Source organism: Vipera berus (genome assembly GCF_964194415.1).
Source record: "Vipera berus genome assembly, chromosome: 6".
NCBI lineage: Eukaryota > Metazoa > Chordata > Lepidosauria > Squamata > Viperidae > Vipera > Vipera berus.
Genome location: NC_138208.1, coordinates 23186353 through 23212159, shown reverse-complemented (window position 1 = coordinate 23212159; position 25807 = coordinate 23186353). Strand labels below are relative to the sequence as shown.

Sequence of the window (25807 nt, the reverse complement as noted above, 5' to 3'; positions counted from 1 at the left end):
ATATCACAGATACTGTATCTATGCCTCCAGCCATTTAATGTAAGTCATATAATAACTTCAGGGAAATGAAGCTTCTCTTCAAGGGCACCAGAATAATTATTAAAAACCCCTCAAGCAACTGTAAATATGTATCATATTCCAAACTATGTAAACAATACTGTACTTACAGGAAGACTTAAGATCTGCCAAACAGAGAGGAGGACTAAGGGAACTACCAGTCTGCTTTTAAAAGTCTACACTAATTGTGAAATGACATAGCTCAAATTTCAATAACTATACCAAGGGGCTATTGATCACAGAAGCCTGAATCGCACAACAGAATCCATAGAGGAAAATCATCTTCCCTGCCTTTTCTTTAATATATCTGTTTAAAATCCTTCCTCTGTATACTAATCAGGCTGTCTGCTTCAGGCCAGGCTTTTTAATCACCTGGATCAATTGCGACAATTACTTTACAGGCCAGATCAATCTCAGCTGTAATGCAGGTCCCATATGAACTTCAATCCTTTTGAAATGTACACAATTATTATGCTCCAATGCAAAAGATATAGCTCAGTGACTTTGAAGATTTCATAATTCATCATGGTTTTCTTTTACTTCCTGCCTTCCAGATGCATTGTGAATGCATCTTATGAAAGCACAGGATTGGGAAAGGTTGCCCTAGTTAATTACTGTCAGCATTTGGAAAGGGCCATATTATACTTTTAGATAAATTAACAATCCTCTTCCCAGTATTTAAACAAATTAGATGCAGTCCATCTTCCGTACAGCTATTGAAGGACATTAAAACCTATCTATCTTGATTTGAAAGCAGCCAGGTAACCTGTCACTAAAAAGACCCCCTAGCTCATCTTATTACTTTTCTCCTGTCAGTTTCTATATCTTGTTAAAGCAAATTGTGAAGATTAGTCCATTTTACAAAACTCCATTAAAAACGTTAATTCTCTTTTTTCTTCTATCTTAAGCCTTTTCACTATCTCAGGATCGAACTAACAATATTCAGTAGTGATTCTTAAAAATCAACAATAAATGATCTACTAGTTTAAGACCAGAGTTAATTCAACATTATGTTGGCTTACATTTCACAAAGACAGAAGATTAACGTTTTAATAGATAGACCCCACCCCCATCTCTTGTCATCCTGTCAGTTGTGTTGGCTGCTATCTTTACTTCTGGCCATCTCCATTTGTCCTAGATATTTCCAACCATAATACAGATGAGGAAGATGGAGTACTTTTGGCAAAAAAGATGTTTAATTTGTACTTCTCCACTGTCTTTTGGAAGTCCTAAAATTAGCTACACTATTAGAAGGAATCTTCTTGTTGAGTTGGTTGCTAAGTCATTGGTAGGATAGATTAAACAAGATAGTGAAGGGTATCAAAAATGCCTGTTTTGGTAACTTCACTATTTTTTTGTCGATCAGCAGATCAACTTTTTGAATAGCAATACAATTGTAAAAGTGCAAAGTTTTTTTATCAGTCACATTAGCCAAAATCACATATGGTTGAAAATGTCTAGATGATGGCTAGAATGGTGTGATTGAATCCCCCCCCCCATTTTTAAAATGTTTATTATATGTAAGATGCACATAAAAATTAGGCAGAGCTTCATCCACACCATTGTGTCTACCATTTTTACTTTCTTTAAACCATACCTGTGGACAACTCCTATAGAACACACTTAGCCAGTTTATTGGCATATCCAATAGGAACCTGGAAACATTTCTACATTGGAAGAAAGGCTGTTTTCCCATGCCTTATACTGAAAGTTAGTTATTGGGAGTGGCCCCCTCCATCCTATCTTTTGCCCTTGGAAAATATGGTTAACCTGAAGTTCTTTCTCAGACTCAGAGCTAGAACTTACAAGCTGATGCAGAAATGAGATTAGTCCAGATGTTCCGTTTTTGTTTTTTCCTGCTGTCCTGTGGTTTTGTGCAATGTTTGTGTGAAACAAGGACAGAAAAATTTCTGATGGAAGGACAAAAATTAAGTGTAAGTAATAATAACAGAGAATATTGGTCTGCCAGCTTCCACAAAGATTTGGGATGCTCCCCACTGGCTGTTCCTCTGTATTTTCAGTGAACTGGCAGTGGTTCTTTTACCCATAATTCATGCCTGATCAGGCATGCTGATTTTCAGCACAATGAACAGGATAAAAGTATTCCATCAGCAATATACTGAGAAAGTAAGAGTATCACTCTTTCAAAAGGTTCCAAACCTAGCTAAGCTTTGCAAGGGGAAAATGTAGATGTTAATGTTTAAAGGAAGGGATGATTAGCAATTAAAGTGGGAAATTGAATTGATGAGCAAAGACAACAGTGAACTTTCTGGTACTGCTGCAAAATGAACAGGTACAAATTTGCTTCTCTCAGCCTTCAGGTAGATACAATGAAGGACTAGGTAGTTGTATCTTGAGCAAGTGTGGTTCATTTTGGGCAAAAAACAAAGACAAACGTATCAGAAAATCCTAAAGAGTGGTTGATGTGATAGGAAATGAGAAACATCACCATTTGATTGACCCTGTGAACAAAGGCAATGTGGTACCTGCTCTAGTGTAAGTCAGTTTCTTCTCGTTTCTTTACAGTTTGATGAGCTTCTAATAGAAGGTAGCCTGTATGTAAGTGAGTCAGGTATACTGCTACATAGCTGTATGGGCATTTAATAAAATGCCACTTCCATTTAAATTATATGATTCAAAATAATCAATAGGAATCAATGGCAACAAATAGGTGGCATCAAAGAAATACAGTTGTTTATCTCTGTATCCAACATATAATGATTACCTAGCTTTTTTCAGCCCCTATATGATATATTTAAGGAATAATTCCACAACAGAAATCAAAATGAACTTCCTATATTAAACAACAAGCATTCATTTGAGCAATTGACCCATAAATGAAGAAGGATAAAGTGGTTAAGGCATCAATCTAGAAACTGGGAGACTGGAAGTTCTAGTTTCATCTTAGGAACAAAGCCAGCTGGGTGACCTTGGACTAGCACTCTTCCTCAGTCCTAGGAAGAAAACAATGGCAAACCACTTCTGAACAGTATTTCCAAGAAAACTGCAAGGCAATTTCCAGGAGTCAAAAATTGACTTGAGAGCACACACACACACACACACTCACACACAAATGTTTCTATGTTTTCTTTCTATCATTTTTTGTTTTATTTTGTTTTTTAATCTCTACAACTGGGGAATAACTAACAGACAAATTTCTGTCTGAAATTGAGAGAAAAGAGAGATGTAAACTCTGGGCCCCAAGTCTAACCATTTAGCTCAAAACCAATCCTTTCATCCCAGCATTAATAATCAATTAAAGAGACAAAATAGACAGTATTCCTATGTTTGAAAGAGCAGACTTGTTCTGGTGCCCAAAGCTTTGTCCGCACAAGTTGTTCTTAGGCAGGAATCATCTACTAACATCCACTTGGGGTTCTGTGATCCACAAGGCAAACAACCTCCCCTTAGGCATCTCTTCCTACATATATTGATGCCAAAATGTGCATTATTATATTGCAATGGAATCACTGGATTTTTCTACTTGTATAAGTAGCATTTAAACATATAAATGATATAGGTTTGTGTCACAATGTCACAATGGATATTTCATCACTTGTCTTTGCCTCACCCCCTCTGTGCACATTTGATTCATTACCAATATTGTTCTGCTTTTCACTACAAATGGTGGTGAACTAAAAAGAAGAGGCACAACTGCACATGTTATCACAAACTAACATTCATTTATGCTATCATTAACACAGTATTCATTAGGACACATTCCTAAACTGTAACAGAAGATGTTATGCATAAAGGCCTCTTGATAGCACCTTTGGAGAACAATATTTTACTCTTAGAATAAAATTGCTGCAAGCTTTAATCAGGGAGAAATAATAACTACAGAAGCACAATTCAGGATTTCATTAACAGTAACCCCTAATAAAACACTTTAATAGTTTTTATTGGACAGAAGTATATTATATGCTCTAATTGGAACTTGCTGTACCTCTTGCCAATTTAATCAGATTTATTTGAAATCTGGCACATTTATAGAGTTCATCAAGTTTCAGGTTGTTAACAACAGGGGCAATAGTTTTAAGCAATAAAATGCTGAAGCTTTAAACCTTTGTTTTAAATCAATACCATTTTAATCACAGTTCTCTTGTGGAATGTGAAAAACAAATACATTACAGCAAAAAGTAATTCGCAGAAACATGTCCCCATTAGTGATATATAGTGACTTCATTGTGTCACCCAGTTTTCATATTTTTAAAGTAATCAGAAATTTCTTCAGGATTTGAGGTCTCTGTCCCTTTTTTACATTTGTCACACAATTGACAATGTATAAAAGGGGAGCACTTTTGATCACATGATCATGACTGCCATCTTGGGTTTTTAAATTCCCCTTCCACAGGAGTCAGTGGGCTAAATTGCAGCTATTTTGGCACAATTGTGATTGGATATCTATCACCAGTTCATTTTGTACATCACTGGTAGGCAAAGGAATTAAATTGCAGCATGACATTTTATATTTCAGGTTTTGGGGAAGTACTGACCTGTGATGGTTGTTTTGCTGTATAAATGGCTAAAAATGGAATTCCTTGTTGCTGCAAAGATCTGATAAACCTTCCAATTATTTCATCTGTAAAACAGAATAATGTTATAATAGTTTATTAATGCTATTAAATTCATACTTTGGAATATAATGAAATATGTACCCCTTATTATTAATCTCTGGAAGTTCATTTTTACATAGTTAAATTGAAATTTAGCAATACAGGAGAGGAACATTGAGTTGCCCTAAAGCTTTTTGCATATCATCAGATGCAAGAAATTCAAAAGATTTAGAGATTTAAGTATTATGGAAATGATTCAAGAGCTTCAAAGAAAATTGTTGGAAATTACAAGTAGTCCTCAAGTTAAGGTTGTAATGGAGCCTGCCCATCATTGTTGTAAGTCATGATGATCATAACTCTGGTCACCCCCATGACTGACTCAATTTTACAATGTTTTTATGTGATGGTCATAAAGCAATCACCACAGTTGTTAAGCAAACACTGCAGTAGTTAAGTCAACCAATGGATCACTAGGGGCAAGTTTTGCCAAAAAAAAGGAAGCACTGATATTTGGCAAAACCACCATAAAATGTGGTCAAATGACCATGGAACACTGCAAACAGCCATCAATGCAAATCAGTTACTAAGCAGCTGAAATGCAGTCACATGTCCATGAAGCAGTGGTAGCGGTGTCCATTGGAACTTCAGGAACGTCCATCATAATTTCCAATAATTGCGGATAGTCAAGGACTATCTGTATATACATGCCAGGCTCAGGCCCCCATATGAGACAGCGAGATCCAATCAAGTCCAATACTTTATCTGCTTACATCTAATAGAATCTTGCCACATTAAAGCTATAACTAAGCTACTATATATATCTTGAGAGATTCTAGGGAATGGTTACTCTGAGCCTCTTCCTCCCCTCAAGTTCTCCAGCTTAGGACTGTGCAGACTCTTGACCCAGGTCTTCCTCTGGGAACGTTCTGAGTTGGCAAAATTCTCCTCCTTTGCTGCTGCAGGTGCACATTCCATCACAATACCACAGATGTATGCCTTATACACATAAAACTGTATTGTAGACAAGTCTACGAAACCTACCGTTACATCTTTCTAATTCCAGAGTTCACTGTGATCAAAACAACTGAAAATTAGCACTGTCATTTTCTGCCATTTTGAGTTAGGTAATACATTGTTGAACATTGTTGAATATGCCCCAAATAGGCTTAAAATATCTTCCAAAATCTAAAATCCAGGAAAACAGAAACAAAAACTTTTCCCTGATTGTTAGAGTCTTCAGGATCTTCTTAAATGTCAACCATATCTATTACAGGTAGTCCTCGACTTACAACCATTTTTGGGATCAGAATTTGTGTTACTAAGCAAAAAAGTTTTTACATGGCCTATTTTGCAACCTTTTTTGCAATGGTAGTTAAGCGAATCATTGCAGTTACATGAATCATGCAATGGTTAAGCAAATCTGACTTTCCCCATTGATTTTACTTGTTGGAAGTCAGCTGAGAAGGCTGCAAATGGCAATCCCATGACACTGGGATGCTGCAAGTATCGTAAATACATGCTGGTTGCCAAGCACCAGCACTTTGGTCATGTGACTGTGGAGGTATTGTGATGGTTGTAACTGCAAGAATGAATTGTAAGTCATGCTTTTCAATGCCACTGTAACTTCAAGCTACCTGTAGTCACTATAAGGTTGCCCACTCCACTAAACTAGTGTTCTTCACACTTGTTCTTGGAAAGAAGGGCTATCATCTTTAGTAAGCCTGATGATTTATTTCATGCCCAAAGGATTGGGCAAAGCTCTCAAATAAAGCAGTGTAACTTGTAGGGATATTAGTTTATATACAAGCCGAAGTCCCATAATGGATACCTTTGGAGTATACATTGTTGGTTTTGATTTGTAATTCTACCTTTTATATTATGCTATTGTTCCTACATTTTATTAGTTATCTTGAGTCTTCCATAGAGCAGTTATGCTGGTATAATTCAAATATGTAAATGAAAATAAATGAACAAAAATATCCTTATCTAGCATAACAACAGCACTTTTTCCTTTTATATTTACTGATCATCTCATCCCTTGGCAAAGGTTTTCCCCATTGTAGGTAAGTTCATTTAATCACCTACCATTTTCCATGAGCTTGTTTTGAGTGGGAAGTTCATATTTTCTGCATGAAAAATATTGAAAGGAAAACTAAAATATTGCAAAAGTAACTATTTAATAGGTAAATATTTTGCATTTAAAAACATTTCACTTAAAAATTATTTAATATACTTTCAAGAGGAAACATAAAACATATGGTTTCATACTCAAATATTGTAGCAAAGATATCGTATTGTAATCATCATTATCAGTGAATGTTTTGACAAATTATATAATCCTGAAATAAATAGGGGATCCACTAAAAGAACATTATTTTGGATAAAAAGTGCTGACAGTTATGGATATTAAAAACAATCACAATGTCTAATATGTCTCAGAATCTGGGCCTGCTTTCTGCAATATTAAAACAACTTTAGTATCATTTAAAGTCATATAGTGGCTTATGTATCCCAATGACTTGCATTGAATCTGCAAAATGGAGAATAATCAGCATAACATAACAGCATGAGTCCTTCGGGAGAAGGGCGGTATACAAATTTAATAAATAATAATAATAATAAGGACAAGGGTAAGTTAAGCCTTCACTTGGGAGACAATATTTCAAAATGAGATGATGATGATGATGATGATGACGACAATGACTACAACAACAGCAAAAACAACAATTAAGGTTGAAATGCACCCAGGTAAACATGCCATGTCTAGTTTGTGTTTTTTATTTACAATTATTTCCTCCCTAAGAAATTGAATGCTTGGGCAGTAATTTGCTCTCTCAGAAAGAAAAGGAAAACTGCTTAAAAATAAACTGACAGCAGAACAGTTTTTATTGAGTAAGACAGATAATCAGGTTTTTGCCAGTCTTAATAACTTAGGATTCAGTTGAATGATTTTTACTTAATAAGATTGTTGACAGCACCTACAGAACAGCCTAAAATGAGAGATCATGGCAAAAAAAAAGAAACCAAATGAGAGAGAAATTTCTATTTGAGATAAATAAATCCATTCAATGTGTCCAATATATCCTACATAAACCATTTCAGGATTTTCTAGACTAAGCATAAAATCTGGAGCTGTTTTTCTCAAGTTGGTTCTTTCCAGATATGTTAGGATTTTATATACAAGTGGTCCTCAACCTATACCCACAATTGAGCCCAAAATTTATGTTGCTAAGTGAGAAATTTGTTAAGTGACTTTTGCCCCATTTTATGACTTTTCTTGCCATGTATGTTAAGTGAATCACTGCAGTTGTTAAATTAGTAAAACAGTTGTTAAGTGAATCTGGTTTCCCCATTAACTTTGCTTATCAGAAGATTGCAAAAGGTGTTCACATAACCCCAGAACACTGCAGCCTTCATAAATGTGAATCAGTTGTCAAGCATCTGAATGTAAATCATATGACCATGGGGATGCTGCAATGGTCATAAGTCTGAAAAATGATCGTCACTTTTTTCAATGCCATTGTAACTTTGAATGGTCACTAAGTGAACTGTTTTAAGTTGGGGACTACCTCTACCAAAGAAACCTACTTTCACCATGATTATATTCCTCACTATTGGGAAGCAGAATATTTTCTTCTGATACTTTATAAGTTTTCTTCCATGACTCCATCTATGTATTCTTTTAAAATTTGGAAGGACTTGTGTGCATCCCAAAATAATATAGGAGAATCTTTGGCTGTTGGATCTTCCTGTATCTAAGGAAAATACATTACTTATTGTAACTCATAACTGCTTTTCAATTGACGTTATTCTTACACAAGACCCACTATTTAAGAAAATTCTCAGCTGCTTTATGGAAGCATGCAAGATGTCTAGTCCTTATAAGAGTTCATACCTTCTGATTGGTGGTAGGTTTATCTCAAATAAGTTGGGTTTGGAGATATTCACTCTTAGTTTTGATATGTCAGGGCTGTCTACATTTACCAAGTTCCAGTTCAGAGTCTTCTGGAGGTGGCCTGAAAAATGACTGACAGCATGACAATCAACTGCTGGCAAAACCAATGAAGATGATGAAGTCTCAAGAAGCTCCTGCAGTAAATAGAAAATAACAGTTAATTATGAAGTAGATAATTAAAGACCTTAAGAGGGTGATTGCTTTTTATACTCTGATCAGCTTTGATTACAGTCTTTTATGGTTTCCATTATGCAAAATAAATTCTATTATCTTCAATAAGAATTTGACAAGCAATTACACAAACAATGCAGTAATGAAAACACCTTGCTGAAAACAACAAGGAAAAAATTCAATATTGAGAACGTCCTACATGTTTTGGAAATAAGCAAGTATGAAACTGGCTGTTTTGCAACCAATCTACCAAGAGGTAAAAAGCACTGACATGTAATATGTAACAGATGAGATCAGGTAACTAACAATCTGACTTGGTCACTTCATACATTATCTTTAGTGAAGCATGCAAACCAGCGTTTGCATTCCTGCGTCAGATGAGGAGAGCACATCTTTCTCCTTCTGTCCTGGCTACTTTTTACAGAGGCACGATTGAGAGCATTTTAACAAACAGCATCACTGTCTGGTTTGGTGGTAGCAGTGTCTCAGATAGAAGGGCCATACAGAGAATGGCAAGGACAGCTGAGAAGATCATAGGAAGCTCACTTCCTGTTATTCAGGATACGGCTTCGAAGCATTGTTAGAGATCCCACATATCCACTTCACGGTCTCTTCCTCTTGCTTTCCTCTGGAAAGAGGTTTCAAAGTATTTATAGCAGAACTACTACATTCTGTAACAGCTTTGTTACTTATGCCATCCGTCTTGTAAATTCACAGGATTCTTTTCCCCCCACCAAGTATATGTATACATTCAAACTAGACTGTGATGTTTCTCTCTGTCATATATGTGGGGGTGGGGGGGTATATACATAATGGCATTTTTTGAGAGCTGAATGTAATGGAATTTCATTTTAATGTATGATGATTAGTGTAGATTTAAAGTGAAATAAAGTTTCTATTCTATTCTACTCTATTCTATTCTATTCCATTATTATTGTTGTTGTTGTTGTTAGATAGTGGGTTCGTGGCTTCACTAACCGGACAAGGCGAGTGAGTTCAGCAAAGATCATTGTTTATTGCTTGCAGGAACTGAACTGAGAAACAGGGCTGCGAATGCAGCAATTTATACCCTGGCGTCTAGGTGGCAGCCAATAGGTTTAAAGTAACCTATTGCCGCCCTAGAGGCAGCCAATGGCAGCACTGGAGATGGGTTGTCTGAGGAGCTGGGAGCCGTTAGCCAGCTTCCCTGCTTAAACAACCTACCAGCAATTAACCCACGTGATGTTCCCTTAACAAGCCTAATACATTCCTGTTGTTGTTATTATTATTATTATTATTATTATTATTATTATTATTATTATTATTATTATTATTATTATTATTATTATTCCTTTCCATTCCATTCCATTCCATTCTTCTATTCTATTCTATTCTATTCTATTCTATTCTATTCTATTCTATTCTATTCTATTCTATTCTATTCTATTCTATTCTATTCTATTCTATTCCATTCTATTCTATTCTATTCTATTCTTATTTTTAGACTCTTTTGAGAGCTTCCAATGCCCTGCCAGCAAATTCATGGCCACCTCATAATTGATGACCAAACTGTAACAAACTGTAACACTGAGTGAACGGCTCACATGTTCCCTCCCAGATGGCATACTGAGCGTTGGTGGGGATTTGCCTCTCCTGCCGATGAACAGCTGGTTTTCCTGCCAAAGTGGTTCCTTCACAGCCAGCTCATTCAATCAAATGGGAGCATCTAGGAATGATCCAAGATGACTCTCGGACAACTGTGGACATTCCTAGGAAGAAGAATCTTGGAGGTTGCCATTCCTGGTGGCACAGTTGGAGAGTCCCAGTCTCCACCTTTCTTCTTATATGTTTCTTTTTAAAGTAAATCTTGGCTTTTAACTGCACTTTTCAAAGTTTTCCCCCCTTGAATTTGATTCTTATGTTTAAAAGTGAATTGACTGGTTGAATGCTGATTTATTCTAACCCCCTGCTGGATTTTAATGTTAACTTTCATTTGTTGCTTTACTGTATTGTTTTGTTTTTCAGCTCTGACAAGCCACTCCAGGTTTTTTTGCTCCTACCATTTGGAAAACAAGAACTGTGTTATATCTCTTGTTGAAATTCAGCAGAGAAAATATGAATTAACCTGCTTATCTATGTCATAATGGTCATACGGGTTTCATCAAATTTAGCAAACAAATGTTTTGATGCTAATAAGAACATTTATTCATTCTTGAGCCAACTTATACATCCAGTGCCACATTAGTGACTCTCACTTCTACCCAAAGGGAAGCCAATTAAAGCATCTGAGATACATTTTCTAGAACACACAGTCATTAACATCATTTGTTAAAATTAAATCAAAAAACCATCTGTTCCCTCTTAGGCAATAGCTGTTGGAACATCCTCATGACAAACCAGTTAATAATTAGTGTTGCTACTGTTCTCAAATATTTAATATATTTAATTTCATCTGTTTGCTATCTGATTCTTAAACTGTAATGTATTTTTATACAAATCTCTTTATTCAAGTTCAGGGAAAACTATGTAACTGAATAGATTAATAAAATGTTACCCAAATATATATTTTCTTCTGAGCGGAATCAATTACTGTATAAGGCACAGAGTCAGGACATTACATCTTTTGCATTAGCAAAATGCAAGAACTGGCCTATACAGACAGATATAAGTTTTAATGGCTTACCGCTTGTCGCTTATTTTTAATGACTCATTTCACCCATTTAACTCACCATGCAGCTGGAACACAGGCAAGAGAAAAACTAGCAAAATCTACTCTTTATTATCATTATTGCTTCTAGGTAAAAATAGCAAACGAATGAGTAACATGTCCATAGTGACTTTGCCCTCTCCTTTCGTAAAGTGAGTAGAAACAGCTCATATTGGTATATCTGACAAAAGAGCAAAGGACCCTAAATTTCTGCAGCCAACAGACGTGAGTAATGATTGCCACAACTTTTCTTTAGGGGGTAGTGCTGTGACAGTACAGTGGTACTTCGGTACTTGTCCATAATTCTAAAACCAATGAGAAAACCATGTGACCTTCTATTTCATCTGAAAGAAATAATGAGTCATGAGGCAGCCAACGTCAGTAAGTTCTTCTTTGCTGGGACAAGATTTCTGCTTCAAAATGCATTGAATACCAAATTTGATGAGTTTTCAAGCAGTTTAGTACCGAGATACCATTGTACATAGGTAACAGTGGGCCCTCCTTAAGGCTGATTTAGAGTTACCCACAACTGCCCATAGATGTTGCCACATAGCTACACTGTGAAGGAGTTGAAAGATAGGCAGAGGTTGCATGTGGTTGCAGACAGGCTGATGCAAACATCTCCCAAATCCCAACTCCAAGTTGCGTGAAGGTGTGCACCCTGCCTGCTGATTGACTCTGACTTTCTGCTGGAAAGTGGGGGAAGGCAAGGCATATTCAAGTGGGAAATGTTAAAATTCACTTATGTATAAAAGGAACACGTATGCAACCATCCCCAAACAACAGATGCATATGTTCTCTCATGTTCCCTTATAAGTTGTGGTGGCACAGTGATTAGAATGCAGTATTGCAGCTAATTCAGCGCACTGCTAGGCATTGACTCAAGAATGACTTAGCCTTCCATCCATCTGAGGTCAGATATATCTCCTTATTTAAAAAAAGAACATTCAAAGGGGCAAAATATTGCTGACTGATTTATGGAGCACAATATTGAAGATAGACAGTATTCAATTTTAATATCCATTTTTTGGGGGAGGAAAACAAAGTCAGTGAAAGAATAGTGCATAAACAGCTACTGAGCCTCAGCTACTTATGTTCCTACACAAATCTAATGTATGAAAACACTAGTGATGTTTTTAAAGCCACTGTTTAATTATTGCAAAAAACCTGCATTCTTTCCTTTGTAAAATGTAGGCTGCCCCATACTCCTGACATAAGAACTGTGAAACCTCAGTTTACAGGATTTCAATGGTTTGAATAGAATAGAGCTGGAAGGGACCTTGGAAGTCTTCTAGTCCAGCCCCCCACTCAAGCAGGAGAACCTATGCCATCTCAGACAAGTGACTGTCTAGTCTCTTCTTAAAAACCTTCAGTGATGGAGCACCCACAATTTCTGAGGGCAAGCTGTTCCACTGGTTAATTGTCCTCACTGTTAGGAACTTTCTCCTTAATTTCAGGTTGCTTCTCTCTTTGATCAGTTTCCAACCATTGTTTCTTGTCCTGCTTTCTGGTGCTTTGGAGAATAATTTGACCCCCTCTTCTTTGTGGCAGCCTCTCAAATACTTGAATTGATCCTTTTTTCCTGTTTTGATTAACTTCATTTGCACAATGAAAGTATTATGTAAATAATTCTGCTTACCTCATTGGCATAAGAATGTAATTATGTAAGTGACATCAATCAATGTGGGCAGGTACTCTCCAGCTTAATGGACATTAATAAATAATGCATAACTCTTTCTCCTAATTAGCCATTAAAATAAGCTATCACTTAATAAGGCTAATGTCAATGAATACTGCAAATTAATAAAGTAAAAATTGTGTATCAGAGGACTTAATATACACCTACTTAATCAGACAAGGCATTCCTAACTTCCATGAGTATCCATATAATAGCTTATGTAACTACATGTTTCAGGTACCGAGCACTTACAAATTTTGTGCAAACAGTAAACAAAATGGGGATTTTGAAAAGATAAATTCAATATATGTATTCTTAGGATCTTTATCTGGCCCTCCATGTTATAATAGGAAAGATTAAGATTTATGAGTAATTAATATTAATCAAGAGTTCTCAAATGCAGACTTCCTTTTTAAAGAATCAAAATGGAAAATCCTTTCTGAAATTTCAATATATATGTATAAGAACTTGGAGGAATAAATTTACCAGGAAAAAGGACTTCTTACATTTGAAAGAACCATCTTCAGAAAATAGCTTCTGAAAGCATTGTAAGGTCATATTTTGATTTGTATTCTTAAGTGGACTTTGAGAAAATCACCAGGGAACTGAGAATGGGTTGACCCCTAATTTCCATTCCTGGGACCAACAGGCAGAATGAACTGTAAACTCTGAATAATTTCAAATGTTCTTCCATACACTACAAAACAAATTGCAGAAATCTATCCTTATCAAGTTTGAAAGAGCCTTCAGCCTGTTTCTGGAATTAAAAAGAGCCTTCTGCCATTTCTTTTAAGTATGCCTTTTGGGTTTTATTTCTTAAAACTGCTGGGAAATGCCAGATGGAATAGTTATGCTTGCCTGAACATTGTGAAATAGTGACTCATTTCCGGAGAAGTTGGTGTATCGTGTGAAGTATTCCACACTAAGCTGAAAAACAGAGAGGTGATAGAGATTATTAGAGAGATGCCATGTTGTTGTATTCTATACAAGCTCATCTAACATACATAAGCAGAGCCATACTCACTGCATCTTGAAGAAACAAGACAATGTTTGTGGCCTCTGGACCCAGGACTCTATGTTTCAGTAACACATATAACTTGTCCCTTGAAATAATATGTCCTTCATGTAAAGTCTTTGCCAAGCCATGGAGAGAGCTAAAAAAGAAATTTAAGTTATGAAAAAAAGTTATAGGAACAAATGATTGCATCATAGCTACTTTCTAGGGAAAAGGGAAAAGGCTATCTTTAAGCCACCCTGAGATGTTATGTTAAAACCCATCATATGTCCATCATTTATGTCTGCTGCTCAGACATAAATCCTTTATTGTTACTTTTCATATTTTAGGGCTCAGCTAATTAATTAATAATTCTTATATTGTGCTGCCTTTATTCCAATGGTTCAAGGTGGCATATATGAAGCCCACATTCATTTTTATGCTCAGAGCAATGTCACTGTAAAATAACCTGAGCTGAATAAGGTACTTCGAAGTCATCAGTTACAAACTGTGATGTCAAAATGACAAGCTGGGAATAATGATGCCAACACAATAGTCAACTTGCTTTGGTGACATTATGATATTAGGTTAAGTATACCCAGTCTGTGTCTTTTGCAGGAAGACATTGCAATATCCATGTCAACATTTGATACTCTTGTCCACCCCAGCCCTCACTATGGATGATAATGTCTGAATGCTGTTCTTTTTCATTTTAAAGGAATTTAAATGTAATTTGCTGATTGTTGTTGAGCTAAAATTGTTTGAATGACATGTTAAGTTGATTTTTGTTTTTTATAGCATAACTAGGAGAGAGAGAGAGAGAGAGAGAGAGAGAGAGAGAGAGAGAGAGAGAGAGAGAGAGAGAGAGAGAGAGAGAGAGAGAGAGAGAGAGAGAGAGAGAGAGACTACAAATGCAATAGTTTTGGAACAATTCTTGTAGTCATATTAAATGCTAGCTTGGATACATCATAGTTACCATTTTGTTCTGTTGCCAATTAAATGTGGTGGATCTTTGTCTCTTAGGATTTACAAGGATTATGGGACATTATGGCCTGAGGGATCCAGAAATGCTCCTACCTAAGCATGGGCTACTTTTCAGTTGGACCACTTTCAGGACAGTTAGAACAAATCATGATGAGATTGGACTGTTCCATGATTTTGGCATATCTCTATTAAAAATCCATCAAGAGCAAAAACATGTATTGAGCAATTTTCTAAAATTTTCAATTCAAAAATCTGGGATTCTAAAATGTGTTCAAGTCAGTCTTGGACTTTTCATGATTGCCTGAACAAGTCCCTGCAGTTTTCTTGGCAAGGTTTTTCAGAAGTGGTTTGCCACTGCCTCCTTCCTAGGCTGAGAAAAAGGAACTGGCCAAGGACATCCATCAGACTTTATGTCCAAGACATGAGTAGAACCCATAGTCTCCCCCTTTCTAGCCTGATGCTTTAACCTCCCCAACAAACTGGCTCTCTTTTCCAATTTCCAATCATTTCCAATTCTAAAATTCTATGATTCTGATATAGGATTTTAGCCACTTTTAATGAGAAGATAAATGGACTGGAACATAGAGAATGCATAATCATTTCTTCCATTGCTGAAGCAGCTCCAAAGCTTTTCCATGTAGGCTGCACATAAAGTTATCTTTACACTCATAAATTTTAAAAATATCTCCAATGTTTTCTTTTATTGTAAACAAATTCATAGGTATTTTGCAAGGTGGAGGAGGGGGGCCAGTACCGTGGTAGGACAACATATCCCTTAGGAGCTCCCAAATGACTGTCGCTTTTCTGCTGTTTGGGGGGGTTGTCTGAGTTCCAGACAGATCAGAGCCATCCTGTAGGGATGGTGAAGAGGGGAAGCACAGTTTGGCAGCACAGGAGGGATCACGACCTCCTGGAGAGCCGACGGAAGCTTCCTGGACCAGCAGCTGTCAGACGGCCTTTGCGAGCCATCACAAGCTGGGGCGGCCACTTGGAAGATCTGGAAAGTAAGTTTGGAGGATTGCCTGGGTGAGATGATTGAGAGACCTTAAATGCTGGAAATTGTGGGTGGCAAAATAAGAAGATTTTGAAGCCGTGGAGAAGTGGGGGGGGCGGACTTTCAAGCTGCTCCTCTTCCGGAATTGTAGTGGCGGAAAACAACGGAAGGCAAAAGAAGGCAATGAATCAAGTATCTCAGCTGAGAATACTCTTGAAGCTATTATAAAAAATAACGGAGAGTAAGTGACCTTGAATGTCATCTGCTGGACTCACTGATAAGAAGCTTACAGAGTCTGTCATTCGGTTTGCTGAATGGTGGATTGTTTTTCTACTTTGGAGACAATATTTTTGGATTTTCTCTTCTTTTGGATTAAGGCACGGAGAACTTGAAACGAATAAAGCGTGTAACCTGTATGGATTTTTTTAAAAAAATTCCCTCTTTTTTTCCTCAGATATAAGGACATTTGGCTTTTTCCTTCTCTTTTTTTCCCTTTTTCCTTTGCTCTCCCCTTTTCTTGTCATTGAAATCCTTCGCACTTTTTTTCTTTTTTCTTTTTTTTTTGGAGCACATTCGGATTATAATACTCCATCGACATTTGGATTACAAATTACTGGAGGAAATGAAGAAGACTACAATTCACCCAGCAACAGATGCCCCAATATCACAGAGTCCGGTGGCACAGAAAACACTGGACACTATAATGCAGCACGATAGATCTAACGTGGAATTGAAAAATATGATATTGGCTCTACACATAGACTTCAAGGAAGGGATTGGCAAACTAGAAGAGGACTTAAAAGAGGTCAAAGATCTGATGGAGAAAAATGAACAAAGACTGCAACAAGCTGAAGAAAGAATTGAACAGATAAGAGACTAGAGGAGATTGAGAACCGACTTACATCAACAGACAGGAATCAGGAAAAAAATGATTATCTCCTTAGAGATGGATAGAGCTGATTATTATTTAAGATTCCAAAATGTTGAAGAAGAAAAGGGAGAGAACCTAGCAGATGTAATGGCGGGAATATCAGCAGAAGCATTGGAGGAAAGCAAGGAAAAGGTAATTAATGATATAGATGAGATATTTAGAATACATACTAGATATGCAACAAGAAATACTCTCCCCAGAGAGGTAGATATAAGATTTACTAAAAAAGCATTAAGGGCAGATATATTAAAGAAGCTAAGAAATGCTACAATAAAATACAAAGGAAGAGAGACAGTGATATTAAAACAGATCCCAAGAAGAGTGAGAGACCTGAGAAAGGAATATGAATTTTTGATGAAATGCTTAATTAAAAAAGGGATAAATTTTAGATGGTTAATACCAGAAGGAGTAATGATAAATTGGCAAGAACAGAGACATAGACTGGACACATTAGAGAAAGCAGAACTTTTCTATGATCGATACTTTGGGCAGCAAGAAGAAGAAAAGCGGAGAGGGGAAAGAGTAATCAGACATCAGGGAGACGAGACAGAGAAGCAACAGAGTAAGTATAGCATAGAACAGGAGGAAAGGGTGTTGAGAGAAGGGACAAGAGCAAAAGAGGCAAAAGAGCAAAGAGAGATGAGAATAACGTAAGTAACTAAAACTTTGAATAAATAATCATGGAAAAAGAAATAAAAGCAATTTCAATAAACGAAAATGGACTAATTCAGCTATAAAAAGAAAAAGCACTAAATAAATTGGGGAAATTAAAAATGGAAATAATTTGTTTACAAAAAGTTCATATTAAGAAACAACATAAAAATCTACTAGAATATCCAAAATTGGGAGAATTATATACCTCACTTGCAGATCAGAGTAAAAGAGGTGTGGTATTATATATTCAAAAAGCAATACAAACTACATTGTTATATTCAGATGAAGAAGGGCAAATTTTAATGGTGGAAGTAATTACGAATTGTAAAAAAACCTTTATTGGTAGCGATTTACGCCCCAAATGAAAACCAAGAAAATTTCTATTCAAAATTACACCAGAAAATAATAGAATTGGAATTCGAAAGCATATGTATGATTGGAGATTTCAATGCTATTGTAAAGGCCGAGCTGGATTATAATACGAAAAAAAAAAACAACAACTGAAGACTCTAAGGAGAACACTTCCAAAATCTTTTCATAATATGGTGGATGAATTAAATATATTAGATGTTTGGAGAGAAAAATATCCGGAAAAGAAGCAATATACATTCTACTCTAACAGACACCTGTCCTGGTCAAGAATAGGTATGATATGGACGTCAATAAACTTATTCATAAATATACAAAATATAACCATAGAAACAAACACATGGGCGGACCACAACCCAGTCACAATTATATGGAAAGGACAAAAAAAGAGAACAAGATGGACATTAAACCAAACCGTATTGAATGAAAAAGACTTTTAGCAATATATGGAAAAATAAATGACTTTCTTCTTCAAGGAAAACAAAAAAGAAGATACCTCACTTCAAAATGTCTGGGACATGGCAAAAGCGTACATGAGAGGATTTGCTATAACTTATTCGGGGTAAAAGAATAAACAGAAAAGACAAAATAGGGAAAAACTGGAGGAAGAATATAAGACACTTGAGAAAGAATTACAGAAGGATACACAAAACAAAAAGATCAAAAAATTAATGGAGTTGAACAAACATAAAATGAACTTAATAGAAAATGAAGAAGTGGCAATAATAATAAAGGCAGGTAAACAAACCTTTTTGAACACGCAAACAAACCAGGGAGATGGTTGACATACAAAATTAAAAAGGAAAAAGAGAAGAGATGGATTAAACAACTGGAAGATGCTGAGGGGACTTTACAACACCGGAATGAAGAAAAGAAAAAAATAGCTTGGGAATATTATGAGAATTTATATAAGTAACAAACAGTTTCAGATGATAGGATAGAACAATTCTTGGAAAAAACAGAGATACCTAAAGTACTGGAGAAATTTAAAAAAGCTGCTAGAAGGGAAAATAACAATGAAGGAATTAATAGAAGCAATTAAAAAACAAAATGTAACACCTCTTCTCCGCGAGCTGCATTGGCTTCCGGTTGCCCTCCGGGTGAGATTCAAGGTGCTGGTGATGACCTATAAAGCCCTAAATGGCATGGGCCCATTATCTAAGGGAACACCTGCTGCCAGCGTCAATTTCCCATCGTCCTTTGTGCTCCCACAGGGAGGGCCTCCTCAGGGTACCGCTGGTCAAGGATTGCCGACGGGCGATCCACAGGGGGAGGGCGTTCTCTGTGGGTGCGCCTGCCCTATGGACTCAACTGCCAACGGAACTCCGGACTGCCCCCGACCTTCGTTCATTTCGCCGGGACCTAAAAACCTGGCTCTTTGAGCTATCTGGTCTGGACTGAGGGGTTTAATGTTTTTAAATTGTGATTTAATTTTTGCGGCTAGACTTAATTTAATTTAATTTTAATTTTATATTGGATTGTTTTTAAATTTTGCCTTGTAAACCACCCTGAGTCCTTTGGGAATAGGGCGGTATATAAACCGAATAATAAATAAATAAATAAATAAATAAATAAATAAATAAATAAATAAATAAATAAATAAATAAATAAATAAATAAATAAATAAATAAAAAAATAAAAAAATGGCAAAACACCAGGACCAGATGGGCTACCAGAAGAACTATATAGAACATTGCAGGAACCATTAGGCAGTGTAATGCTGGAACTCTATAATGAACTTCTCTCTGAAGCTAAGATACCAGATTCGTGGTCGGAAGCACTCATTACCCTGATACCAAAGGAAGAAAGGGAAATACAGAAAATAAAGAACTATAGACTGATTTCCTTGCTGAATGTGGACTACAAAATATTCATATCAATCATGGCTGAAAGACTTAAAAAGTTCTTAAACAAATGTATTCATTTGGATCAAAATGGGTTTCTACCAAAAAGACAGATTAGAGACAATATGCAAATTATATTAAAGACATTAGAATACTATGAAACACATCCCGAAAAACAGATGGCATTGATGTTTTTGGATGCGCATAAAGCATTTGATAATGTGAATTGGCAATTCATGATAAGACAACTACAGATTATGGATTTTGGGGAGAAATTTACAAATGTAATTAAAGTAATTTACAATAAGCAAGTAGCCAAAGTAATGATTAATGGAGATATGACTGAAAATGTTAATATTATGAAGGGAACAAGGCAGAGATGTCCTCTATCTCCATTATTGTTTGTATTGACACTAGAGATACTAAATAGAACTATAAGACAGAATAAGCATGTAAAAGGTATGAAAGTTAAGAGGGAAGAATATAAGCTACAAGCTTTCACAGATGATCTAGTGTTTAGATAATGGAAAAAGGTACAATTATCATTAATGGGTAGGATTGAAATAATCAAAATCAATATACTACCACGATTATTGTTTTTGTTTTCAACAATACCAATAAGATTGGAAAAGAAATATTTTGAGGGACTAAATAAAATAATTTTGAAATATATTTGGCAGGGGAAAAAAGCAAGGATTAATTTAAAAATGTTACAGGATGCAAGACTCAGAGGTGGATTTGGTTTACTTAATTGGGAATTATATTATCAGGCTGCAGCATTATCATGGATGAGAGAATGGATCTTACTGAGGAATTCTAGATTATTGACATTAGAGGGACATGACTTACAGTTGGGATGGCATGCTTTCATATGGTTTGGGGGAAATAGTATACATAGCTATTTCCAGAGACATTATATTAGGAATTCTTTATTGATGGTTTGGGAGAAAATAAAGAGAAAGCATTGCTTGAAGATTCCAGATTGACTCTCAACTATGAAAGTGTTAATACACCCCAAAATGTTTAACATGGGAAATATTATAAGATATAAAGACCTACTAACAGACACGGGGAAGCTGAAAACAAAAAAACAATTAAAGGAACAAGGAATAAAGATGGATTGGCACATGAGAACGCAAATGCAATCTAGATATGAAAAAGATGCTAAAATAGATGGTTTTAATTTGGAGAGAACAGAGTTAGATGAAATACTTACGGGAACTGAAGAAAAATGTATTTAAAAAATGTATAGCTACTTACTATATTGGGAATTAGAAAAGGAACAAGTTAAGGAGTCAATGATAAAATGGACAAGAAGCTTTGGATATACGATTGAATTAGACAGATGGCAGCAATTATGGGAAAGAAATTATAAATTGACAATGGCGACAGCGTATAAAGAAAATATGTACAAGATGTTCTACAGATGGCATATGTCCCCAGAAAGACTAGCTAAAATGTTTAAGGACAGATCTATGAAATGTTGGAAATGTCATCAAATACCAGGCTCTTTCTATCATATGTGGTAGACGTGTGTAGAAGCTAAAACCTATTGGAATATAATTAGAACATGGATAGAAAAGATGATAAAACAACATATAGAACTAAGACCAGAAATATTCTTGTTGTGTATTTTACAAGAGAAATATAGTAAAGAGAACACATATTTGATTATTCATATAACCAATGCAGCTAGGGTTGTGTTTGCACAAAACTGGAAGGCACTGAAAGCTCCTCCAGAAGAAGAGGTGATCAGGAAAATAATGGAATGTGCGGAAATGAACAGATTAACAATGATAATTAAAGATAAGACAGAGTCAGAGTATTATGAAATCTGGGGAAAATTTTATGAGTGGGTGAAAAAGAGAACATGCCTAAAAGATCGCTAATACTAATTTAGATGGAAGAAAAAGGAGGAGATAAGGAGAGAGACCCAGGCAGCACTGTATTGCATAACTGGAGGTAATATAAAAATTTATAGAAGTATATACCGAGAAAGCCAGATTTCTAGAAATATTGATGTAATAGAAAATTAATGTTATCTTACCTAATATAGATATTGAAAATCTAAGGAGAGGAGCTGCTCGGACATTACCCCTGAATTGTATTGTATTGTATTGTATTGGAATAGGAATGGGAGGAAAGAAAGGAGAGGAGTGAGGGAAGAGATAGAGGAGGGGGAAGGAAGTAGAAAGGTTAGAGGAAAAGAGGACAAGAAGTGGGGAGAAATGGGAGGGGAGTGGTAAAGGAAAGAGGAGAGGAGAGGAAGAAGAAGAAGAGGGAAGTAGGGAAGAAATGAGTAAAGGAAAAAGAAAGAGGAAAGAGAGAGGAGAGAAGGAGGGTGGATACAGTGAAAGGGGAAATGGGCGAGCAGCACCCAAACTTACAAGTATGTATTTATGTATTACGGTATATGTGGGGAGGGACGCGGTGGCTCAGTGGGTTAGGACGCTGAGCTTGTTGATCCAAAGGTTGGCAGTTTGGCGGGTCAAATCCCGAGTGCCGCATAACAGAGTGAGCGCCTGTTACTCGTCCCAGCTTCTGCCAACCTAGCAGTTCGAAAGCACATAAAAATGCAAGTAGAAAAATAGGGACCACTACGGTGGGAAGGTAACAGCGTTCCGTGCGCCTTTGGCGTCTAGTCATGCCGGCCACATGACCACGGAGACGTCCTCAGACAAGCGCTGGCTCTTCGGCTTTGAAACGGAGATGAGCACCGGCCCCTAGAGTTGGAAATGACTAGCATGCATGTGTGGGGGAACCTTTACCTTTACCTATATGTGGGGGGGGGAATAAAAAATAAAGGTATTTTGCAAGGTACATTAAACAGCACACACAAAGCCCCGAGTGTAGTTGTTATTTAGTTGGAAGATGGAAAAAGGAATTGTCTATAAAGTCACAATGGAAAGCCATAACAATTTAGAATGGCCTGCTACTTGTTCCTAATTCTAGATGTATGTTTCAGGTGAGGTTGCTATGGGGTAAAACATGAAGATAAGAACAAGTGCAGGGAGAATTAGAGAGGATGAAGGATCTCCCAAGATTCTTCTCCTCTTCAGGAAAGCTCAGCATCCAATGGAACAGAAAAAATCCAATAACTGGAGGTAGGATTGTGGATGGGAATGACCTTGGGAGACAGGAGGAAGATCAGTAGCCTAGGTGACAATTTTGCATGTGGGGGTAAAGTATGGGAAGCAGGGCTTTTTTTCTCATAGAACGCTCAGAACGGTGTTCCGGAACCTTTTTTTTTTTTTTGCAAAAACAAACAAACAAACAAACAAACAACCCAGCTCCCTTGTTGGTTTTCCTAAGCCTAAGACTGCAGGGCTAACAATCTTGGCTCTTTTTTATGACTTGTGGACTTCAACTCCCAGAAATCCTGAGCCAGCCATGCTGAGGGGAAAGGGAGAGGTTTCCAAGCTGAGCCATGCTGCCTCAGGAATTCTGGGAGTTGAAGTCCTTGAGTCATAAAAGAGCCTGGACTAGAGGAGGACATTAAAATTATTTACAGGATTACTTCTTTAGGAACTAAACTTTTAGAATCTAAAACAGCTAATTCAGAAAAGACAACAGGAAAGAACCTCACATTTTTCATCTGCTTCTGTCTTTTGGAAGGTAAAATTAGATAACAAAATAATCTATTTCTTAAGTTAACGTCTCTGCAATGAAATCAAAGGTAACAGGAAAGAAATGAGAAACATTTTTCTCAATGTAATATGTCTAATTTAGCTGATTCTAGAAAAAAATAGTATCTTTTGTACACTCTTGAAAACTATTTTGAATCTAAACAATTCTTAAGAATGAAATATTCTTAATTTGGACTTTACTTTTACTGTTTGGACTGTTGTGTGTTTTGAAAAATAGATTATTTAGAATCTAGTTATGTTGCACTTCAGTCTTTAAATAATTAACCTAGTATATACATAGCAATATATGATATTTTCCCTGGTGAGCTTAACATCAATAACAACATTTATTAAAAAGGCTAAAATAATTTCTGGGGGTATTATCTGTATAGTAAAATTTTGGACAAGCAGTGATCATGTTACATATGTACATAAGCGTAGTCAGTAGCATATGCCTTTTTAAAAATATCAAACATGCAAAGAAACAAAAATAAGTCCAAAATATCTGTATTACATCCAGAAATGCCAACTTTGCAACCAATATTTCTCACCCATAACTATGGCACCCTAAGGATACCTGCATACATGCAAATGTTTCTCTGGGATCAGTAACGCAACAGGGATTGCTTTTTCCTTCCAGTAACATATACCTAAAACCAGTTTATTGCATTTGGCAATTGTACTAAAAAAATCTCATTCATTTAATTCGAAATCAAGTGAAAAATTGTTTTAAATTATTTTATTAAAACAAATTAATGGCAATTCTTTTCTAAGAAGTTGCCTCAAACAAAATGAGTTTGACATGCCTGCTCTAGATAGTTGAATGCTCCAAAATAAATTCTAGACCAGGCCTGTACATGCAGCCTACCAAGCACCCTTGGACAGAGCACAGACTTTTTTTTTAAAGTAATAAAATCACCACCACTGCCCTGAAAGTCATGTTGCCTAGTGCCTCCATGGCTTACCATGACCACAAGCTCTAACACTGTAGAGTGTAGATGCTCCTCTAGTCACCAAATCATTGATTAGCCCACCAGCATTCCTTTGCAGACCACAAAGATTTTTAATTTATCAGTGTGGGCCTTTCCTTTCTACAAGTTAATAATAATAATAATAATAATAATAATAATAATAATAATAATAATAATAATAAGAATAAGAAGAAGAAGAAGAAGAAGAAGAAGAAGAAGAAGAAGAAGAAGAAGAAGAAGAAGAAGAAGAAGAAGAAGGAGAAGTTGGAAGGGACCTTGGAGGTCATCTAGTCCAACCCCCTGCTCAGGCAGGAAACCCTATACCATTTCAGACAAATGGCTGGCCAGTCTCTTCTTAAAAACTTCCAGTGTTGGAGCATTCACCGCTTCTGGAGGCACGTTGTTCCACTGGTTAGTTGTTCTAACTGTCAGGAAGTTTCTCCTTAGTTCTAGGTTGCTTCTCTCCTTCGCTAGTTTCCATCCATTGCTTCTTGTCCTGCTTTCAGGTGCTTTGGAGAATAGCTTGGCTCCCTCTTCTTTGTGGCAGCCCCTGAGATATTGGAACACTGCTATCATGTCACCACTCACCCTTCTCTTCATTAAACTACACATACCCAATGCCAGCAACCGTTCCCTATATGTTTTAGCTTCCAGTCCCCCAATCATCTTTGTTGCTCTTCTCTGTACTCTTTCTAGAGTCTTGACATCTTTTTTACATCGTAGTGACCAAAACTGGATGCAGTATTCCAGGTGTGGCCTTACCAAGGCATTGTAGAGTGGTATTAGTACTTCACGTGATCTTGATTGTATCCCTCTGTTAATGCAGCCTAGCACTGTGTTGGCTTTTTTGGCAGCTGCAGCACACTGCTGGCTCATATTTAAGTGATTGTCCACTAGGAATCCGAGATCTCTCTCACAGTTACTACTATTGAGCAAGGTACCACCTATACTATACCTGTGGATTTGATTTTTCCTGCCTAAATGTAGAACCTTACTTTTTTCACAATTGAATTTCATTTTGTTAGATAGTGCCCAGTGTTCGAGTCTGTCCAGATCCTCCTGTATCTTAAGCCTATCTTCTGGAGTATTGGCTATTCCTGCCAGCTTGATGTTGTCTGCAAATTTGATGAGTTCCCCATCTATCCCCTCATCCAAATCGTTGATGAAGATGTTGAAGAGCTGCACAGAACTCTTCTAGATTTTCCTCTTGCCTTTCCGAGTTAACTCCTTGGTCTGTCATTGAGCAAGAATTGACTTTGTAGGGAAGCAAATTATCATTTGATGTGTATTTAACATATGTTCTACCTTTATTTACCAATTATATAATATTTGTATGC

At 36.5% G+C, this 25807-nt stretch overlaps 1 protein-coding gene across 1 annotated transcript in view; it reads right to left on the bottom strand.

Annotated features, from left to right (window-relative positions):
* The window catches only part of LOC308670446 (V-type proton ATPase subunit S1-like), a gene marked incomplete at its 5' end in the record, with an annotated part of 76157 nt that overhangs the window by 24051 nt on the left and 26299 nt on the right, over nucleotides 1–25807 (bottom strand). Inside the window, 5 exons of the mRNA XM_081331948.1 lie at nucleotides 4554–4639; nucleotides 6699–6739; nucleotides 8509–8702; nucleotides 13962–14030; nucleotides 14128–14257. Of these exons, the coding sequence (XP_081188074.1) occupies nucleotides 4554–4639; nucleotides 6699–6739; nucleotides 8509–8702; nucleotides 13962–14030; nucleotides 14128–14257 (520 nt within the window). The remainder of the gene's footprint in view (nucleotides 1–4553; nucleotides 4640–6698; nucleotides 6740–8508; nucleotides 8703–13961; nucleotides 14031–14127; nucleotides 14258–25807) is intronic.